This window comes from Cynoglossus semilaevis, chromosome 14 (assembly GCF_000523025.1).
Source record: "Cynoglossus semilaevis isolate Cse_v1.0 chromosome 14, Cse_v1.0, whole genome shotgun sequence".
In the NCBI taxonomy this organism is placed as follows: Eukaryota; Metazoa; Chordata; class Actinopteri; order Pleuronectiformes; family Cynoglossidae; genus Cynoglossus; species Cynoglossus semilaevis.
Genome location: NC_024320.1, coordinates 27,951,606 through 27,969,956, shown reverse-complemented (window position 1 = coordinate 27,969,956; position 18,351 = coordinate 27,951,606). Strand labels below are relative to the sequence as shown.

The window sequence follows — 18,351 nt, the reverse complement described above, 5'->3', positions numbered from 1 at the left end:
CGTCTGGCCGTCTCATGTCTGTGTGTATGGCAAGCTGCGTTGACATTTTATGGCTCAGTCAAATCCTATTCTGAGATGTATAAATCTTTTGTGAATTTAACAAGGGATGTCCGATAATATTGGCCGTAATTGTTGGATGCCAAATATGTAAATCAGGACTTTCAGTTTGAATTTCAAACTGTAAAAGTGAAGGTTCCCAAATGGAAAATTTAAACTAAAACTTCCATTTTGAATCGCTTTTTCATAGCTATCTATTGCACATGGAAATGTTAAAACAGCTTGCCTCCTGTGTGCACTGTGAGAGGGAGGCTGCCTCCGTCACTCCACATTCTACATTTTCTAGTTATACAGCATAGCAACCACGAGGGGAGATCTGTCACAAAAATACACAAGATCAATACACAAGCTCCTCTCTCAGCTCAAACACTGCTGGAATCTAGATCTAAATACAAACCAATGCAACACCAATGGTTAAAAAAACAACATTTGTGGCTGTAACTGTTGTCACATGTGCTTGTTCTTTAGGCGAAAAAGTGTTAGCTCCCTAAAAGAAGATCCTATATTTCGTGGAGCTGGATGAACACAGGCTACAAGTCAAAGGATCCTTTGCGGACGCCGTGCTCACGTCGTCGTCCGTCTGTTAGTGTTAAAAGGATAGTCAGAGCTCAGACTAACTCAGTCATGCACGGCAAACTCTCCCAAAGTGTAATAACAGCAACAAGCTCGCAGCCCTAGTCGAGGAATAAAGATTTTTTTTTTTTTTTTTTTTTTTTTTCAGCTCACAATCTTCTGCCACTGGCCCTGCGCCAGATGAAGGTGCAGGTATGAGAGCAGCTGAAACATCCTCCCACCTCACTCTCACTGCAGTTAGTGCATCATAGATATATTTTTTTTATTTTTATTTTTTTTGGCTTTTTGTTATATAAGCAATCCAGCGGCCATGCTAGTGAGCCTCGGTCGAACCTGAAAACATTTAGACACACGTTTCAAGTCACCTTATCTCAAGTCAGTGTTTGTCAAATGGTCGGTGCCGATCCTGTCAGGTGTTTTTCTGCACCCTGTATTTGAACTGCAGCTTGTTTCTTACAAAATAATCAAAAGTAATTGATAATAATGACAAGAGCTTTTTTTAAAAAAAAAGAAAGCTCACCATCCAAGCATTGTCTGCCATTATGTGGCTGAGTTTTAGGAAAGAAATTGAGCAATTTTCCAAACTTGAAACTGCTCTTCCAGATCAACAAGTACCAGTCAGTAGAGCAACGTTTTAGAGCAACAAAGACCCGGTCGTCGTACTGTCAGTTTTCTGTCACAAAGCAAATCTACGTCAATCCTTTTACATTTTACCATGTTTAAAATGTCATTACAAATGCTACGCAACATAACCTGGTCACTGGACGCCTTTGTGTGTTGAATTTGGTCAGTGTGAAAACCTAGTATAACAAACTTCTGTTCCCCTTCTGGTTACTTCTGGTACAGCGTGTGCTAATTATTGTGTTTAAACCACAGCTGTGTGAGGATACAGGATGAGGACCACTACATCCAGGGACAGATCCCATAGAATCAATTCAGTTTGATCATTGGGACGTGATCTGAAGTGAGTTGCAGAGATAACAGTACTGTAGTTCGTCAGCATGTACTGCACATCTCTGGATGTTAAAGACTAAAAGAATGCTATTGCTGATTGTCAATGGGCTAAAGATTGGAGGCACCAGAGTTTCTCTTTGACCATTTAGCAATCAGCTCTATTAGAGCTCAGCTGCACTACTTCAAATACATCTACGACCGGTGCAGTACAGGTCAGAACTACAGCTGCAAGTCATTGATGAATACATGGGATTTTTGTTCATCATACAGAGGGAAAGGATTGGACAAGTAGGGTACAACAGGTTGGGTTTTTTTTTTTGTATGTGTTCATGTTGCGTAGCACCTGTAATCATATTCTGAGCAAGTCAAAGTGCAAAAAATGTCATTCTTAAACCTCTGTTTGGTAGCAGTCAGGCTAGAACTGCCGTGGGCAAACTAAGGCCCGGGGGCCCGGATGCGGTCGGTTCACTAAGGCCCGGGGGCCGGATGCGGTCGGTTCAGCTTTTTAATCCAACCCACCAAACGTTTCTAAATTATATAAATTATTTATATTTAATGTATTGTTATTAATTAATAAATAAATTAAAATACATTTCTCTACTCTCTGAGCTGAAAACACAAGGATCGATTTCTGATCGGTTTCATAAAACCATCAATAATTTCATTCAACAACGGGGGTCACGACCGGAAGGTAAACTGCAGACGCAGGGACCTGACCATTTGAAAAAGCACTGCTTTAAATCAGACAAACACAGCCAGGCAGCACTGAGCCGTGGACCTGCGTGTCAGGTTGAAGCTACACGATGAAGAAGTATTTTGGTAAAAAAAAAACAAACAGCATCTACCTATTTTAAAAATGTTACACACACACACACACACACACAACGACTCGGTCACTGGGCTTGGTTTGTGCGGCAGTAAAGGAGACATCTACTCACACACCACACTAGCTCACGTGACATCAACCCAAAGGTAAAAGTACAACCGTATTGCAAAATGTCAAAGCTGCATGATAGTATTAAAACACTCCACTAGCTAGCGTTTGCTTTCGAAAGGTTAGCAAAGAGTCACCAGGAATCACACGTTGGTCACTGCTACTCTACTACGACCACAATGATCTTCAGGTAAACATGGCATCAGAGTAATTAGTGTCTGGTAAGCATTTTTTTGTGTGTGGCAGAATTTTAAGTAGGTGTGTGTGTATATGTATGTGTATCAATATAAATAAGAGAGAAAGAAGCCAGCTCGGTGTGTTTATGTGTTTTACACTCTCAGGACATAAGTCATGGCTTTAAGGACATGCTACACAGCCCAAGGCTATACCTACAGTACGACACAACAGCAACGACACCCCACTGACGAGCAGCAAGCTACAGGTAAACCCTGTGTACATGACAGTGTGTGTGTGTGTGTGTATGTGTGTGTGCATGTCCAGAGGGATGTGCTTCTATATAAAGAGACTCCACTGCAGTTGCCTCTCATGCAGTTAGTTGTCCTGGCTTGGCTCAGTAAAGCATGAGTCAGAAACGTGGTGATGTCACATGACGTCTGGAGACATTTGGCAAAGCACCCAACATGGTGCGTGGAGGGAGGGAGGGAGGGACGGAGAGAGGGAGGGAGGGAGGGAAGAGGGGGCAGCGAGAGGGGTAGAAGAGAGTAGGAGGAATCAAAGTGACAGGCCAGAGCTTGGATCTCATCAGCTGTCAGGGTTCAGCTGTGTCTCGATGTCAACGCGACAGATTGGACACTTCCTGCTGGTGGCCAGCCATTGGTCCACACAGCCCTGGTGGAAGAGGTGCATGCAGGGAAGTCTCCTAGAGGTCGGAAACAAGTGGATAGAAGGGTCAGTGTTGATTCACAATGTCAAACATGAAGCTGTGTTTACACAGAACTACTGACCGGAATCAAAATAACTCTGGCTAGCTTTGATTAACATGTACTAGCTAATGTCGTTAACACTTGTTTGGATAAAACCACTGCGACATAATTATTAGCTTACATTCAGCTAACATTCAGTTATTGTTATGTTATCATTCTTATGTACAAACATTATTTGTTGACTTATCAAAGTGTTTTTAACGACTTTATAGGTTTTTTAAATAGCTTTTGCTAAGCTAATTATTCATATTTTACCCCTTTAATTGAGCATAGCTTTTCTATTTTGGCTCTTCCAGGCTAATGTTAAGGCAAGTTATTTGGTATTTGTCTGTTTTTTTTTCTTTAGCTGTTTATGGCTTAGTTTGATATCTTTTGGTATTATCTAGCATCTAGCATTCGGTCTTGAAGAGATAGCTTTGCCCTCTGCTCGGCCGAGACTCTCTGTGCTGTAAAATGACTCCTCGTTTCACGCATTTAAGACGCTTTAAGATTTAGGAGAGCGGCTGTTTTTCTTGTTGGGCGCAAAGACTGAAAACAGGTGGGAACACGCTGAACCAATGCCTTCGAGCTGAAGAAAACTGGACTGTGACAGTTAGCGAAGTGTAAATGTACTTGTGGTGTTAATGTGAGTGCGACTATTTCTTGGCCGTGACAAGAACCGGTGGCCTGACAATTTGGTCAGGACCAAAATACCCTTCCCACATCTAACTAAAAATCTCACTCATTGGCTTTTGTTTGATTTGCAGATAACATAGTCATGAGACAGTTTTAAGAATGTATTTTTAAGCGTCACCTAAAGCTTAATAAAAGACGTGTTTTAGGCTGAGACATGTTAGGTTTGTAGTGTTTCTGACCTGACGTCCTCTCCATCCTCCAGCATAGACAAACAGATTGTACATTTCTCATCTGTTTCATCCTCTTCCCCAATCTTCAGGTGCACTGGCTTTCTCTGCAAACAGGTCAGATTAGAGCTTTGATTTGAAAAGGTTGACATCATAATAAGCTAACCCAAAACATGATAACCTTAGAATGTGTAAATGTTGAAAACATCTTTATTCGACCGACTTGCGACAACCCTACCTTCTTGTATTTGTGTGGAAATGTGAATCGCTCGATGGTTGTCTGAACGGCGCCTCTGCTGACGTTGCCCAGTCGATCCTCCAGCTGTAATAACTCCTGAAGAGAAAAGTTCAAATTTAACCTAAAACATTTTCACCTCATGACCTCGCCCTTCCCTCCTCACTAGTTACAGTACAGTATATCTGCTGTCTCTCCTCAGCACATTGAGTCTAAAACTCTTCAAACTTCTCTGTATAAACTTTATTATTAAGTTTTTCCTCCAATTTATTTCTGCCCTTTCTGTTAACTCCAAAAAAATGTTCCACCTTCAGTTCAGTCTCCTGTTTTTTTGGACAGTGCCACCGTCCCTGTATAATACACCGTAACAAATGTCAAAACTGTCCTGTAAACTTCTTCTCTCACTTTTACCACCTGACGTTTGTCTCCTTTTCTCTCACTTTTACCACCTGACGTTTGTTTCCTTTCACTCTTCGTACACCCTTCCTAGGCCACTGTACCATATTTACATTCAGTCAGTGTTACTCCATACAAAGAAAACTACGAGGTCTAAATAAATGCTGTGCTTTTCAGAGACAACGCTCAAAATTTAATTCAAGCAGGTTGTGGCTTTTGATGGATGAAGTGCAGATATTTCGTGAAATGTTTTCGGAGACATATTTACCTCGTAGCTTTCTCGAACAGCAGTGGCATGCCTTGAAGGATTCAGACTCTGCAGTGCCAACAGGTGCAGCTGGGGGTAAGGGTAGTTTCTTACTTCATGCACAACCTACAAAAAAAAAAACAACCCAATATCATTTTACTACAACTTACAGGTCAAGTATCAAGTATCACCATAAACCAATCATCACCGAGGCTGTAGGTAGCACTGACTGGATAACAGACCAAGTATTCTGCTCTTAACACTGTAAAGTTGAGGTTACAGGCAAACCTGATATGTTTGTTTCTAAATCAGGGATTTGGAAACATGGATATCACTGCTGAATGATTTTATTTTCTGTGGGAAAGAGAAGAAGAGATGTTGTTTTCTACATATCGATCGATGAGCTAAGGTGAGGGACTCGATCAAAAGAAGATCAAAAATATGGAGTCATAAATCCTTTGAATCCTCAGGGGGGAAAAAAACCATAAACTCCTGGGTTTTTCTACAACTGATACACTTGTCTTTTAAGTCCATCCATTTGACAATTGATCATTTGATTTTATAAAATTCTTTTTAATCACATAGTGGCGCTTTGGCCCAGAGGCAATGTCTCTGTCATTGGTGTGAAACCCCAGGGTTCACCTCCTGGGCAAGTTCGAATCCCGGTTAGGGCGGTTGGTACCTTCCAGTGGACTCACCACCTGCAGGAAGGTTTACGGGGGGGGTTGGTACCGGGCAGAGTGTATTGGGTGGTGACTGCTGCCCCCGCGACCCGGTAACAGATAAGCGGATGAAAATGTATGGATGGATGGATGGATTTTTAATCACATACGTAACATAAGTTCTGAATGTTGGGTAAAATTCTTGCGTTTTTGTAAACAGTATATTAGAGTTTTGTATTGAAAAAAAAAAGCCCTGACAGTTGACGTGATTGTTGTTCCGTTCCATTTTGGGTTTTTTTGTGTCAGTTTGTCAGGCTTCATTTTTAACGCTTTAGCCCTAAAAGCCCCCTGCCCCTCCTACCCCACCCCTCCACCCCCCCAAAAAAAAACCCCATAGCAAAACACTTTTAAAAACAGAATAGAAAAACACAAGTATATAGACACACACCACTTGTGCGGAGGATGTGTTCCTAGGGAAGTGGTGCATTCGTGGGGTGGCTAGGTAATGCTGATAGTGCTGTGGAAGCTGCTGCAGCTGATACTGGTGATGAGGGAGGCTGGCGTCCACACTGAGGTCCCTGCAGGCAAAAAGACAGGTGCCTTAATGGGTGTTGTCACCCTTTTAGGCAGCGTGACAGACGGACAGATGGGTCATTTTCACTCATTAATGTCCAGCAGACACTCACCAGTCAGTGCCCTCAGCTAGGTACCGTGGCTGCTGGGAAACTGGCTGTGGAACGTGGAGGGGAGCCGAGTACTCGTACCCTGGACGCAGTCTGTGGGGGTTCAGGGGAATACGCTCCTGGCTTCTCCTGCAGTAAAATACATTTGTCTGATGGGCTTTTCTTGGATACATGTATAAGGTATTTGTATGTACGCACAGTAGCCGTGGTCGTACCTGGAGTGTGGGAGGATCCTGCGTTGGTGAGCTTCGAGGAGCTGCTGCTGGATGAGGTATTGCTGGTGTAAAGCCTGAGGTAGGAATGGAGTCCCCGGCACATCCTGGAACTGAGGGGGAGCAGGCAGGGCAGTGAGAGGGGGGTGGTGTGCCGGGGGCAGGTGGGCGGCCAGGCCTGTTTGAGGCTGCTGGCTGATGTGTCCTAGAGGGAACTCGGCTGAAAGCGGCGCCTGGGGAGCACCCAGGTGAAAGTTTCGGCAGGAGGTAGCATGGCTATTATGATGCCTGGTGAAGTGTGCTCCTGTGGGCAATAAATGTCCGTCATTAGAACATTTAATTCCAGCGAAGCAAACATCGCAGAGAGACCCTTACGAACCAATAAAGATAATGCATATAGTTAGCTCTGTACATCAGCCCTCATATCAGAGCTTGATCAGTCAGCCACGATCACAAAATACATGCGGTGCGACTGATTTTCTTGTAATATTCATGCAGAGATTCACGAATACTCGCTTTTGTACATTTGTATTTGTTGCACGAAATATGCTTTTGGGTATGAGAGAAAAGAACAAGTTGGTATAAAATAAAAATAATATAGTATAAAAATTTGCCGGACAAACACGGGCAAGCACAGGTTAGCCCAAAACGGGTTAGCCCAATATATAGCTAATATAGCTAATAGCTAGCAAAAGTAGCAAAATGAAGCCAAAACATAATAACAAATGGAGACTTAAACATAACTAATAATTGACCCTGGAGTAGTCGGATTTTTTCAAAGTAAAGTATTCAACTATTAAACTGGTGATTGGCTCAAAGTCATAGGTGACTTAGCAAAAACATTAGCCATGTTAGCCGTGCCTTAGCGATCGCTGCTTCCAACCCCAATCATTCTCAATGAAGTTTGAATTTTCTCCACCCACAGTTTAAAACGTGCAGCCTTCGTACTAGATTGATTGGGCACCTGTAATGGACTGTAGGTGTGAGTGCGAAGATTGTGAAGCACCTGTAATGGACTGTAGGTGTGAGTGTGAACATTGTCTGTCTTTAAATAAGGCCCTGTAACAAACTCTTCAAGAAATAACCCTGGGGTGGAACTCTTCGCTCTGTGGCTGCTTGGATTGTACCCACCCCCCACTGCCGCGGACCCTTCCTTGCCTGCTAGCAAACTTGAAGATATTTTTAAAGTCCTTAATCCAAACTGTGTACCATGATTGACCCTTGAGCCAGGCATTTAACATCTGTCGTAAACTCACATAGACAGTAAAAATATATTGAAACAACTTTTTGCGCTAAATAAAATTTAGGACACAAGAGACAAGACAAAGGAGACAATACAACAGATGGACGAGGACCTCGGAGGACCCCTGTGGAGTCCCATCTAAACCCACAGACAGATTGTACCCAGCGGCCTGTCTGTGTGCCTGCCACATGGCCTGAAGGGCGGATGGATCCTGACTAACAGCCCTGGGGTGTTTTCCAGCTCTCGGTGTATTGACGGGTGTCTGTGCTCTGTGATAACTCTCCAGTTTCTCAGACTAATGTCATTTATTGTGTCCGTTTGAATGAATGTGTTTCTTATTTACACTCTCCATCAAAGATTATCTGCCTCCACGTACCCTCCCCCACTGTTGCCTTCAGAGGTGGAGGCGACGTATGAGACGGTTCTGAATTTAAAGTGAATCTCCTCTGTATTGACCTGCACAAAACAATCAATGCAAATGACTCTTGGCTCCTTAAAAAGAGGTGAGGGGCCGGCTGGGGAGAAGGAACGAGGGTAAGAGGGAAGGCGAAGGAAATTAGTAAATAATTAAACCTCCCATTACAAACCATTACAGGTTACTAGCTTTCCAGACAAGAACACAGACAGCAGGAAATAGAGACTGATCTAGAATGATCTAGAATGATCTAGAGAATGTTTCCTTAATCAAAGGTAACAGACCATTTTCATAACAGCATCTGGCAAAAAATATCTGTTTAACACAGATCCTGCCAATGGACTTAATTATAGTAACCCTGATGACAGTGAATAATATTACTTTGTGTTCACCTTTCATTTCATGTTAAAATAAATGATCCAGTTGCGAGGTCAAAATGTAACAAAACAAGTCGCTGAAATGTATTTCAGGGATATCTCAAAGTGTTGCCACGGCAACTACATCAAGCTCGTACAACTGGAAACATATCGTCATCTTTTGAGATTATTTTGGTGAGTTTTGGTCTGTAAGGGGGCTGAAATCTGGGAATGTGAGCATCTTAAGTTATATATGCTAACTTAGCTATCTTTTATTGGCAAACGTTCTCCTGTTTCTCGTTATTTCTTGGCTTACACCTAGTATATTATTTTTCCCACTTGATTGTTTTTCTTTATTCTTTAAGTTTAAGTGTTTTTCTTTCAGCTTGGCAATTACTGTCTTACTCTTTTGGGTAAACATTTACTTGTTTTGGCTAACAGGCACCTTTTGTCCAACGTTGAATACGTTCCCTTGGCTAAAATCAAGAAATCCTAAAATGTAGACTTTCCTCTAACCCAGTGACGTGCTGATCTGTATTAAAAATGCATTTTCAGTATGACTCTACACATTTTTGGCATTGTATTAAGTAAAAATCGCCGAATTCGAGTATTCCTTAATCAAATACAGCACAGAAATCCCGGGTGAGGCAGCGACGAACTGTGCTTCACTTCAGACTGCGCGATTCGACACAAACTGGGTCACATGACGCTTGCCAGTTTCTGTTTCTTCTTAGCCAGGCAGACAGTACTCAGCCTCGCCTCAAGGGGTCGTACGTGAACTGACAGGTGCTCTCCAGCTGACGTCAACAGGCAATTAAAAGACGGCGCGAAGCTAGAGCCAGTAGTAGGTGAAGAACAGCGTTTTCTATGCTCTGCCCGATCCGACTGACTGTGGATTACGTTTCAAGACGGAAACATTTCCGGTCAAAACCGGTCCAAACAGAAGGTGATAAGTGATTGAAGACCAACGTCGGAGCTACGGGACAGAAGAGTCGTTCTTTACGAATGTACCGGTACAAACGAAAAGACTGGCTGCGTGACTGTCCTGCAAGAAGCCGCCATTACTGCTCTCCTTGTCTTTTATTGTCGTCGTGTGATAACGTCTGGACTAACTCGGGATACTGGGACCTGAAACAAAGGAGCCTCCGCGGACATGAAATATCAGCCACGCACATTCGAAGCCGTATTTCTTTAAAAACTTTTGGAAATTCTAGGATAGATTTGGCATTGGATGAGCAACTACAGACTAAACATTAGCATCCACAATGCTAAGAAGAAGGAAAACCGAGAGCTACAGCCATGGACTTTATCCATAAGTAAAGGTAAGGCTAAAAATGGCTTTAAGTTTTTGTTTTTTAAAAATAAGATAGGAGTAAGTAATTTTTTTTTTATTTGATAAATTGTTGGCCTAATTTTTTTTCTGATCGAATTGATAGACAACCTCTGTTTAAAGCGGAAGGATTGAAAGTTTGAAAAATAACTGAAATTTTTACTGAAATTAATTTGTGCTGCACTCATCTCTATACTTTAATTTGTTAACAGTAAATATGACTTGCTTAGACACAAGAGGGGGCTCTAATCATTTCTATAAAAGAAACGTTCTTTGTAGGACAAATATGTTTGTGTTGTTAGTGTCATTGACAAAGGAATGTTGATGGATATGAAGCATTACCAGGTGTATGCTGTGGAATGAATAGTGAAATAAGATGCTCTTTTTGGTTCTTACAATTGTAAATCTGACTCCAGAGGAGTCAGTGCCTCAGCGGCCATGAACCTCACCGTCACTGCTCTAACCTGAACCTCACCGCACGTCACTGCTCTAACCGGAACACCTGCAACTTTTGATTTTAACGTAACCAAGAAAAACGTAATAAACGTAAAAACATGAACTATATGGCAATTAAATATAAAGTTTTCCTGGACATAAAAATGTCATGAATACTTCAAATCAAGACAATATTAAGGACATTGTACAGTCCTCAAGTGAAAGTGTAAGCTTTTTTTTAGTTCTTTTTAATTTAATTCTAGTGAAATTAGCATCCACATCAAACGGCGCCCTCTCTGCAAAGCTAACGGCAGGCTTATTTATTTATTTATTTATTTATTTTTAAGATTAAAAAATAGATCATTTGTATCTACAACAAAACTGTTTGGTTTTGGGATTTAATGTTTTATAAATTGTTTTATTAAGTAAACAATTACATGGTATTTACAGATTATTTAGTCTTTCAAACAGTCTGCTGGTTATCTTCTTATATATCTGTATATCTTTCCTTAGATACCCAGTTATTGGTAAATATGACATAAATAAATAGATTTTTCTTCTGTGTTTTTGTCATGTAGCTTCAGTAGTTTGTGGATGTCCAAAGCAAGAAAGGCTTTTAGTTTAGTTTAGTTTAGTTTGATTGAGTCAAATCAGTCATATTTGTATGAAGCTGGTGACCTTATAATTCTGGAATATGTGTGAAGCTTTGAGTAAATGTCAAATAATTGCCTCTGGACTGTCACAACAGCAACTGCTGACATGGATATTTGACATTTTGTAAGACAGCCAGCAGCAATGATGATGATGTTGTTTCCTCCACATTTCTGCTTCGTCTACGACTCACTGACGCAGAACAGCCTTCCAGATCAATACCCATGCATGTACTCTAGTCTCATCTTCCTCCCTTCTCACTTCATCCTGCCCTTCCCCCACGCCGTGGCTGCAGCATGGTGTCCCTGTGTGATCGACAGTTCGTTAGCACCGCCCACCAGCAACTGCAGCAGTCTGACATTAAATCTGCAACCAGCCTCCCACCCACCCACCGTCCCCCTTCCCTGCTGCTATCACTGCAGCTCTACACTCACACATTCTCTCTCCAACATAATCCTGTCCTTTTCCCCTTGTTTAGTGCTTTTCCGAGCCTGGTGCAGACAGTGTATCACTGAAACCCACCACCAAGCTGATGTTATTAATTCACATGCACACTGTCTGGGTGCATGTGAATTTCATATATGCTCCTGATGGTGTGCAGCTAGACTGAGCATTTGTAAAAATATGATTCTTGTACATTGTTCACTGAACTTGATTTTCTATACATGGGGTCACATGAGGACAACAACGAAACGCTGATGTGATCTGAAATAGAACAGCTCCAGTGGACGAGTTCAAGAATGATAGTTTCCAGTGTTGTAGTATGTCGGAGTAATCTGAATTATTGAAATATATATTTAATATATAATATTTGTGCTGAACTATTATTTTAGTCTCTTTTTGAAATCATCATCATCTATAATAAGTGTTGTTTGAACAAATGTAATGAATTAATTTGATTATCCATGACTTTTCTCTTTAAAAAAGAAGACAAGCATTCACTTCTATACCTCTAAATCCTGCAAGGCTGATGTTACTACATAATCTTTGGTCATCTGAAATCCACTTAAAATTTTGGATTACTAACAATAGAATTCTCTATTGTAACTTTACTTAATATCTATCATTTATTGTCTATGATTTGAGCCTAGTAGTCCTACAGCAAAGACACTCCCCCAGAAGGACAGGGACTGGAGAAAATATCTGGCCCTTCATTTTTCATCCAATTTATCCTTAAGCATTGTCTTAAGTTATATATATATATATGTCCTAAGTTATATATATATATATATATATATGTATATATATAACAGGTAAATATGTGCCAACCAGGGTCAAAGGCTCAATGACATTCAATGGACGACACTTTTATGCATTTTAAAAATAAATCCCAGAAGCCTCATGAAGTATGAAAAATAAACGAAGTCAACAGAACTACCATGCCAAGCTTCTGTGGAGCGAGGCTCAATCTATGGCCACTTCCTAGTCCTATATCCCAGCTGCTGAGTTCTTTCAAAGATCTGCTGTTGTCAGTGGTTAAAGTTCCAGAGCACACATGACAACTTCTCAACCACACCTTATATCTTGCACATAAATAACACAGACTATTTCAGACATTGGGAACAGATGTCAGGCTCAAGTGTTTGCAGTGGGCCAGAAAGGAGTCCAATGTCTTTGTTAAGACGTCTTAAAATGCGGGTAAACTGTTTGAAATGTAGAGCTAAACAGCCAACATGATCAACACTGGAGCCTGCGCCACATATTTAACTTATTTAACCCTTTCTTCAATGAGAAATTGAACCTTTGTTTTATGGTAAGATAATATTTAGGTGTCTGCTTTTTTTTTTTTACTCTAACATGAGTCACATTATATGATGCTACAAACTATCTAGTGGGTCATATCCTATTTCTGTCAAGACTTTGTGGCACCGTTTACTGTGCTGAACTGGAAAGACAAGGTCTGGATACGTGAGATGATTGTTTAAACATACACAGACCCACGTATTTACAGCTTTAGACGTGTACACACACTTAACACTGTGGTTTGGCTCTTAATGTCCAGAAGCTGAAATTTCTTGATGGTACTAATAAACCTACAAGTAAAAAAGGCAATAAGGAAAAATTTACCATGAACTATTATCAAAACACTTCCTGAAATACTTCACAGAACAGAACTGCACAACCTGCAGTATATGGTTGACCAGGGTTTAATATATATGGGTGTGGGGGGCGGGGTGGGGGGGATTATAGGTTAAGATAACATTCATTAAAGACGTCAACATAACTGGATAATTTCTTCACTGTATCATACCAGGAAATTAATTTATCTTTTACCATGGTATCCCTTAAGACATAGGTTAAAGACAAGACTCTCAAAGTCTCTCAGCCGCCACCAGAAACAGTAACAGTATTACAACTGGCCAAAATACAGTAGTACTCACCATTTACATGTATCATGAGTCTGATAGACCTACTCTTTAATCATCATTTGAAAGTTCCTGTTGGTTTAATTAATCAATTAAACTCTATATAAATATCAGCAACACTGGACTCCTCTGCTCACCTCTCTATTTTCCAAGCATACCAGAAAACCGAGGTCTACCTCTGCTAAATATGACAATATAAATCTGTGGAGGAAGGCATATGAGATTATAGGTTTTGTGTTAGTCTCATTTAAAAAAAAAGCAGAAAATGACATTTTTAAGTGTTTCACATTTCTACACTATATATCTTTTATGATTTAACATTTCATTTGATAATAGGGTGCTAAGTGTTTAACTTGATTTGGTTCCAATGTCAACACCACACCAATAAACACCAATGAGTTAATGTAGAGAGAGGTTTTGTTGTACCATGAGGAAATGACAGCCTGTGATACCAAACACTTTGTCAATATGAACATGCTGTTTCTTTATAGTAGAAAATACGGTTGTTTTAGAGAAACAACATGGGTAGAAAAGTCAGAGAACACATAAAGAGTGAGGGACCTTCTCGGTGAAAGCACAGTGTGGAGGGAGGAAGGGAGGAAAACATGGAAGTCAGCAAAAAGCACACTGAAGGTTAGGAAGAAAACTACAGTCTTTATTGGAAAATATTAGTACTTGTGGCACTGTGTGATAATAGTAATAATAAGAGTAATAAATCCTACATAACCAGAATAATACCATGCAAATAAAGACCAAAGGCAAGGCCCGACCATGCTCTCTGTAGGGTTAACAGAACAGAAGCAGCATCCAATGAGTAGATGTGTATGCTTACAGCACAGTTCAGTACAGCAGGGACATTTCTACACAAAGATTACATTGGAATCTGCTGTTCAATGTGGAAAAACAAAAGTATAAAATGACCATGCATTAGGATCTAATACAAGAACATAAGGTAGAAAAATAACAACCAAAGAATAAAAGACATTTTGATTCTATAAGGAGATCTACAGCAGTGCAGGATATACACATCCCTGTAAAATGGATAGCATTCTGGAGGTGTTTGTTCATAAAAGAGTGTCTTTGTCTCCACTTTTATGGCACTTTGAGTACAAAGACTTTCACACAGGAACACTGTAGAGACACCAGTGTAGCCGGTGCAGTGAACCATTGACGATCACACAATTGACTAATTTTATTGCTTGCAAGTGTAGGCCAATCATATGACTGTAAATTTAATTTATCAATTGATTGAAGAGGACAGAGTAAAATTTAAAGTGATGACAAATGCTGTTAGAATGCAAATAAGCAAGTGGAGGACGGACTCAACGGACGGCATAAATAGAAAAGTCCGTCGAGCCTAGGTCGTAATCCAATTTCACAGGATCAAAATGTATCCACTTTACAGAAATTTACAACAGAATGTAGTCTATCCACACTGAATGGGAGAATCACAATGACAGTTTGTAGTCAGGTCTAACGCTATAATGGGTTATTCACTAAAGAGCAACATGACAGTTTAAATAAAGACAAACTGTTGGCTACAGAAGGTGTGTTATTCTTTAGTCTGTTACACAGAAGGATACGGCATGAGTGGGAACTTTTTTTTTTTTTTTTAATGCCAATGTCGTCTTCAGATGGAAAGAGGAAATGAGGAAGAAGGGGTTCACAATACAGCTAGATGCAGAGAACAGGCAGAGGCTACGGCAGACAGCAGCAGATGATCGTTAGCTACACAATGGAGGGGGACAAAGGTCTGAGAAATGCGGAATGTAGAGCCAGCCTCGATACTATGGAACAGGAAAAAAAGAACACAAATAAAAGCACAATGAAATCATTGGTGCTACTGCATGTAGTTGTAACAAGGCAACGTGTTAATAAAGAAAAACTACTGTTATTATTACATAATCAACACAGATAGCCTGCTGCAGTGGAGGATGAGACCAATGTGTTTTTTTATATGTGCAACTGAGAGACTGATTATTCACCTCGTTGCTGTTGTGGAGTGATGTATTCAAAGGTGTCCAGTAGAAAATACCACCATTGTAATAACCTCAATAAAACGACCTTGGTGCTGTTTTACTACCAGTGTGAATTAGAGAAAGGATTCATTGACTGACAGTCATTAAAATCAGAGTGGAACGGGAGCAAACACTAACAACACTGGAAGACAGCTGCACACAAAGAGGCAGACAAACCCTCTGTCATGTTGTCAGCCGCCTGCATGGACCAATTCAAAACAGATTCAATTCAGACCACAGCTGTAATAGGAAAAAAAATGTTGGTTTCTTTTTCGATTCTTCGAATTTTATCGGTTGCTTTTTCGCTTGATTAATTATAAATAAACTGCGGAAATCGAGGGAATAAAACGATTGGCGTTTCCTCAACGCAGTAATGACGACGGATTCATTTCCCCACAAAACGGAAAATTCAGTCAGACAAAAGATTCGATTGTCATCCACAATAGATACTGATTAATTTGGTTAACGGTTAAATGTGTCTGCGGAGTTATGGGTGTTACTGAGCAGACTGACTGTGTCCTTGTCTGCTGCTGGTTATTGTTAAAGACCAGCAGCAGATGAAGCAGCTGCGTTAGCGACGAAGGATAAAAAGGACCAAAGCCGAGCTGCGGTCATTTTGTAAAGGCCCTGAAACATCAGAACACAAACACGGTCATGGAAGCTGTGACATTAAATGTCTCCCGTCTGTGCCCACGTTTCCTCGACGCGGCTGTGAAATTAGCACCACGGCTAATAGCAGGTGTCAGCTCTGTTTACATCATTAACGGACATTAAAAAAAAAACACACAAGAGACGCGGAATAATGTTGTTAAAGGTTAGAATACAATTAATAAACACATATAGCTAAAGGCATACCTCTATTTCTAACTGAGCCGAAGACGGGGAGAACCAGATATCCGACATGTACTAACACCATCCTGGGTCCTTCTTTGTTGTGTGGGCAGCCAAAGAGACAGATGGTCCATGGAAATGATCCCCTCCAGTCCTGAGTACATTCAAACGGACAGGCTACACAGGCTCCACACGCTCAGACCGACAGCCAATCACTGCGCAGCTCCGAGTAGAAGCCTCTGGCTTTGGCACAGACTTCAGCCAATAGAATGAGAGATGGGCGGGTCCAGCAAACACCCTTCCCCCAGATTCTTCTTTATCAGCAACATAGATAAATATGTAAATGCTAACTGACCGGGTTAAACTGTATTTCTCCAAGTAGAGAACAGGGCTAACAAGGGCCAACGTATCACCTGGGTTATTTTTAACCTGATTCCTAAGGATTTATTCACATCATTCATATTCTGTAAATTCGTAAAGGCAAATGTTAGACTATACTTGATTAAAAATGAAAAGTAAATGTTAAAAGTGAACTATTGTAGTTACTAAGCTCTAATTATGATATCAGAAAATGCAATGTAGAACAATAAATGAAAAGTAAATGTTAAAAGTGAACCATTGTAGTTACTAAGCTCTAATTATATCGGAAAATGCAATGTAGAACAAAGTGAAGGTAAAAAATGTATTTATAGAATTATTTAAACAAAAAAGGAATTTCTAGGATTTTTTTTATTTAATATTTGCAGCAGTATTAGTAATGGTAAAATAGCCAGGAGTAGTAATTAACATATTGAATCCTAAATTTAATCACTTTTAGTCTTTTTTTTTTTTTTTATGAGTGTGTTTCAATTATTTGTTGATTTCTTTTTAAGGTACGACAAAGGTGATTCATGTTACAATTTTGTATGATTCTTAGATTTTGGATCACAGATTTGAAACAATATACAATATTAAAGAAACTCAATAGAAATAAAAAAAGTGAAAATGGCATCACATCAGGTCAGCTCAACACAAGATGGCTGTCACAAAATGAGAATGTAAAGTTTTGCCACACTCTTGTGTTAAAGGTGTGCAGTGCCACAGAACCGTGGAGCTCTGTGCTACAGCTGGTTAGTCAGTCACATTGTCATCGCTGCAGCTGTTATGGTATGATAACAGTAAAATCACAAGTAAATTACATAGATGTGACTCTGGCCAGATTGCGATAGAAGCCTAATATTTATATAAAAATGGAATTGAACCGTTACTCGATGATTGAGTCGTATTAACTCAAGACAATTTGCTCACAATTGCATTATAAAGAATATATATAGTAAAAGTGAATTTGATTTTAAACTCTTCGGAACATCTTTAGTATTTTAACCAAACGACCATCCACTCCTAAACTACTACAGTCTTTTATCTTACATGTTGTTGTTACATTTGTCCTTAACGATTGAAGAGTTAAAAATGAGCTGATATAAAGGACCGAAATACATTTTAGCACACAGAATGTCACTGTCTTCACTTCGCAGATTTCTCTCCTTGTTAGTCAGAACTGGCAACAGAATTTGCGAAAAGTGCTCACAGCACTGACTAATCAGACTTACACATTTACAGCAGCCCCCAAAAATATCCTTAGTAGACAGACACTGATTGTGTAACTCCTGTTCTTTTTTTTTTGTACATTTGATCAGTTATTTGTTATACGGATCTCAAAAGAAAAAATAAACTTTTATTTTTAATTCTAAATATTTTGCTTAACTCTCTCTGAATGGCATGTCCTTTGTGAGAATAAAGCCAACAAACACCATAGGGGTAAATGTAGCAGCTTTATCTTCTCTGCACAGATCATTAAGTTATATTTTGTCCTCATCATATCTCCCCTGAGAAACAACTGCTTCCTGAACCTGGTCTGCACCATTTGTCAGAGCAGATCTACTGAGGGCTGCTCTGACTCTTGACTACCTCTCTGTCTGTGGTGCTGG

General features: G+C 40.2%; 2 protein-coding genes across 3 annotated transcripts in view; one reads left to right on the top strand and one right to left on the bottom strand.

Annotated features, from left to right (window-relative positions):
- Positions 1 to 2,936, top strand: part of loxhd1a (lipoxygenase homology PLAT domains 1a) — a 32,116-nt gene extending 29,180 nt beyond the window's left edge. The window contains exon 26 of the mRNA XM_025062268.1: positions 2,860 to 2,936. The gene's annotated coding sequence lies outside the window, so the exon portion shown is untranslated. The remainder of the gene's footprint in view (positions 1 to 2,859) is intronic.
- Positions 2,937 to 2,954: 18 nt separating this feature from the next.
- On the bottom strand, positions 2,955 to 16,839 carry ark2ca (arkadia (RNF111) C-terminal like ring finger ubiquitin ligase 2Ca). 2 transcript variants are annotated; one of them, XM_017038507.2, is made up of 8 exons: positions 16,409 to 16,839; positions 6,743 to 7,043; positions 6,531 to 6,656; positions 6,293 to 6,422; positions 5,204 to 5,308; positions 4,543 to 4,638; positions 4,317 to 4,411; positions 2,955 to 3,398 (listed from the first exon to the last, which is right to left on the bottom strand). In XM_017038507.2, exons 1-8 carry the CDS (start codon positions 16,467 to 16,469, stop codon positions 3,281 to 3,283), a joined length of 1,032 nt encoding a protein of 343 aa, XP_016893996.1. In that variant the 5' UTR covers positions 16,470 to 16,839; the 3' UTR covers positions 2,955 to 3,280. The 2 variants fall into 2 exon arrangements, 1 of the variants encoding a protein (XP_016893996.1); XR_522689.3 differs by lacking the exons at positions 2,955 to 3,398; positions 4,317 to 4,411; positions 4,543 to 4,638; ... (2 more) ...; positions 6,531 to 6,656; positions 6,743 to 7,043 and adding an exon at positions 15,098 to 15,322 and having other exon boundaries at positions 16,409 to 16,663.
- Positions 16,840 to 18,351: the final 1,512 nt, after the last annotated feature.

Excerpts from the sequence above, each read along its gene's own strand:
- ark2ca (XM_017038507.2), bottom strand. The coding sequence starts at position 16,469 with ATGGTGTTAGTACATGTCGGATATCTGGTTCTCCCCGTCTTCGGCTCA. Across the intron at positions 6,423-6,530 it reads CTAGCTGAGGGCACTGACTG|GGACCTCAGTGTGGACGCCA; the intron begins GTGAGTGTCTGC and ends TTTTGCCTGCAG. Across the intron at positions 5,309-6,292 it reads ACACATCCTCCGCACAAGTG|GTTGTGCATGAAGTAAGAAA; the intron begins GTGTGTGTCTAT and ends TTTTTTTTGTAG.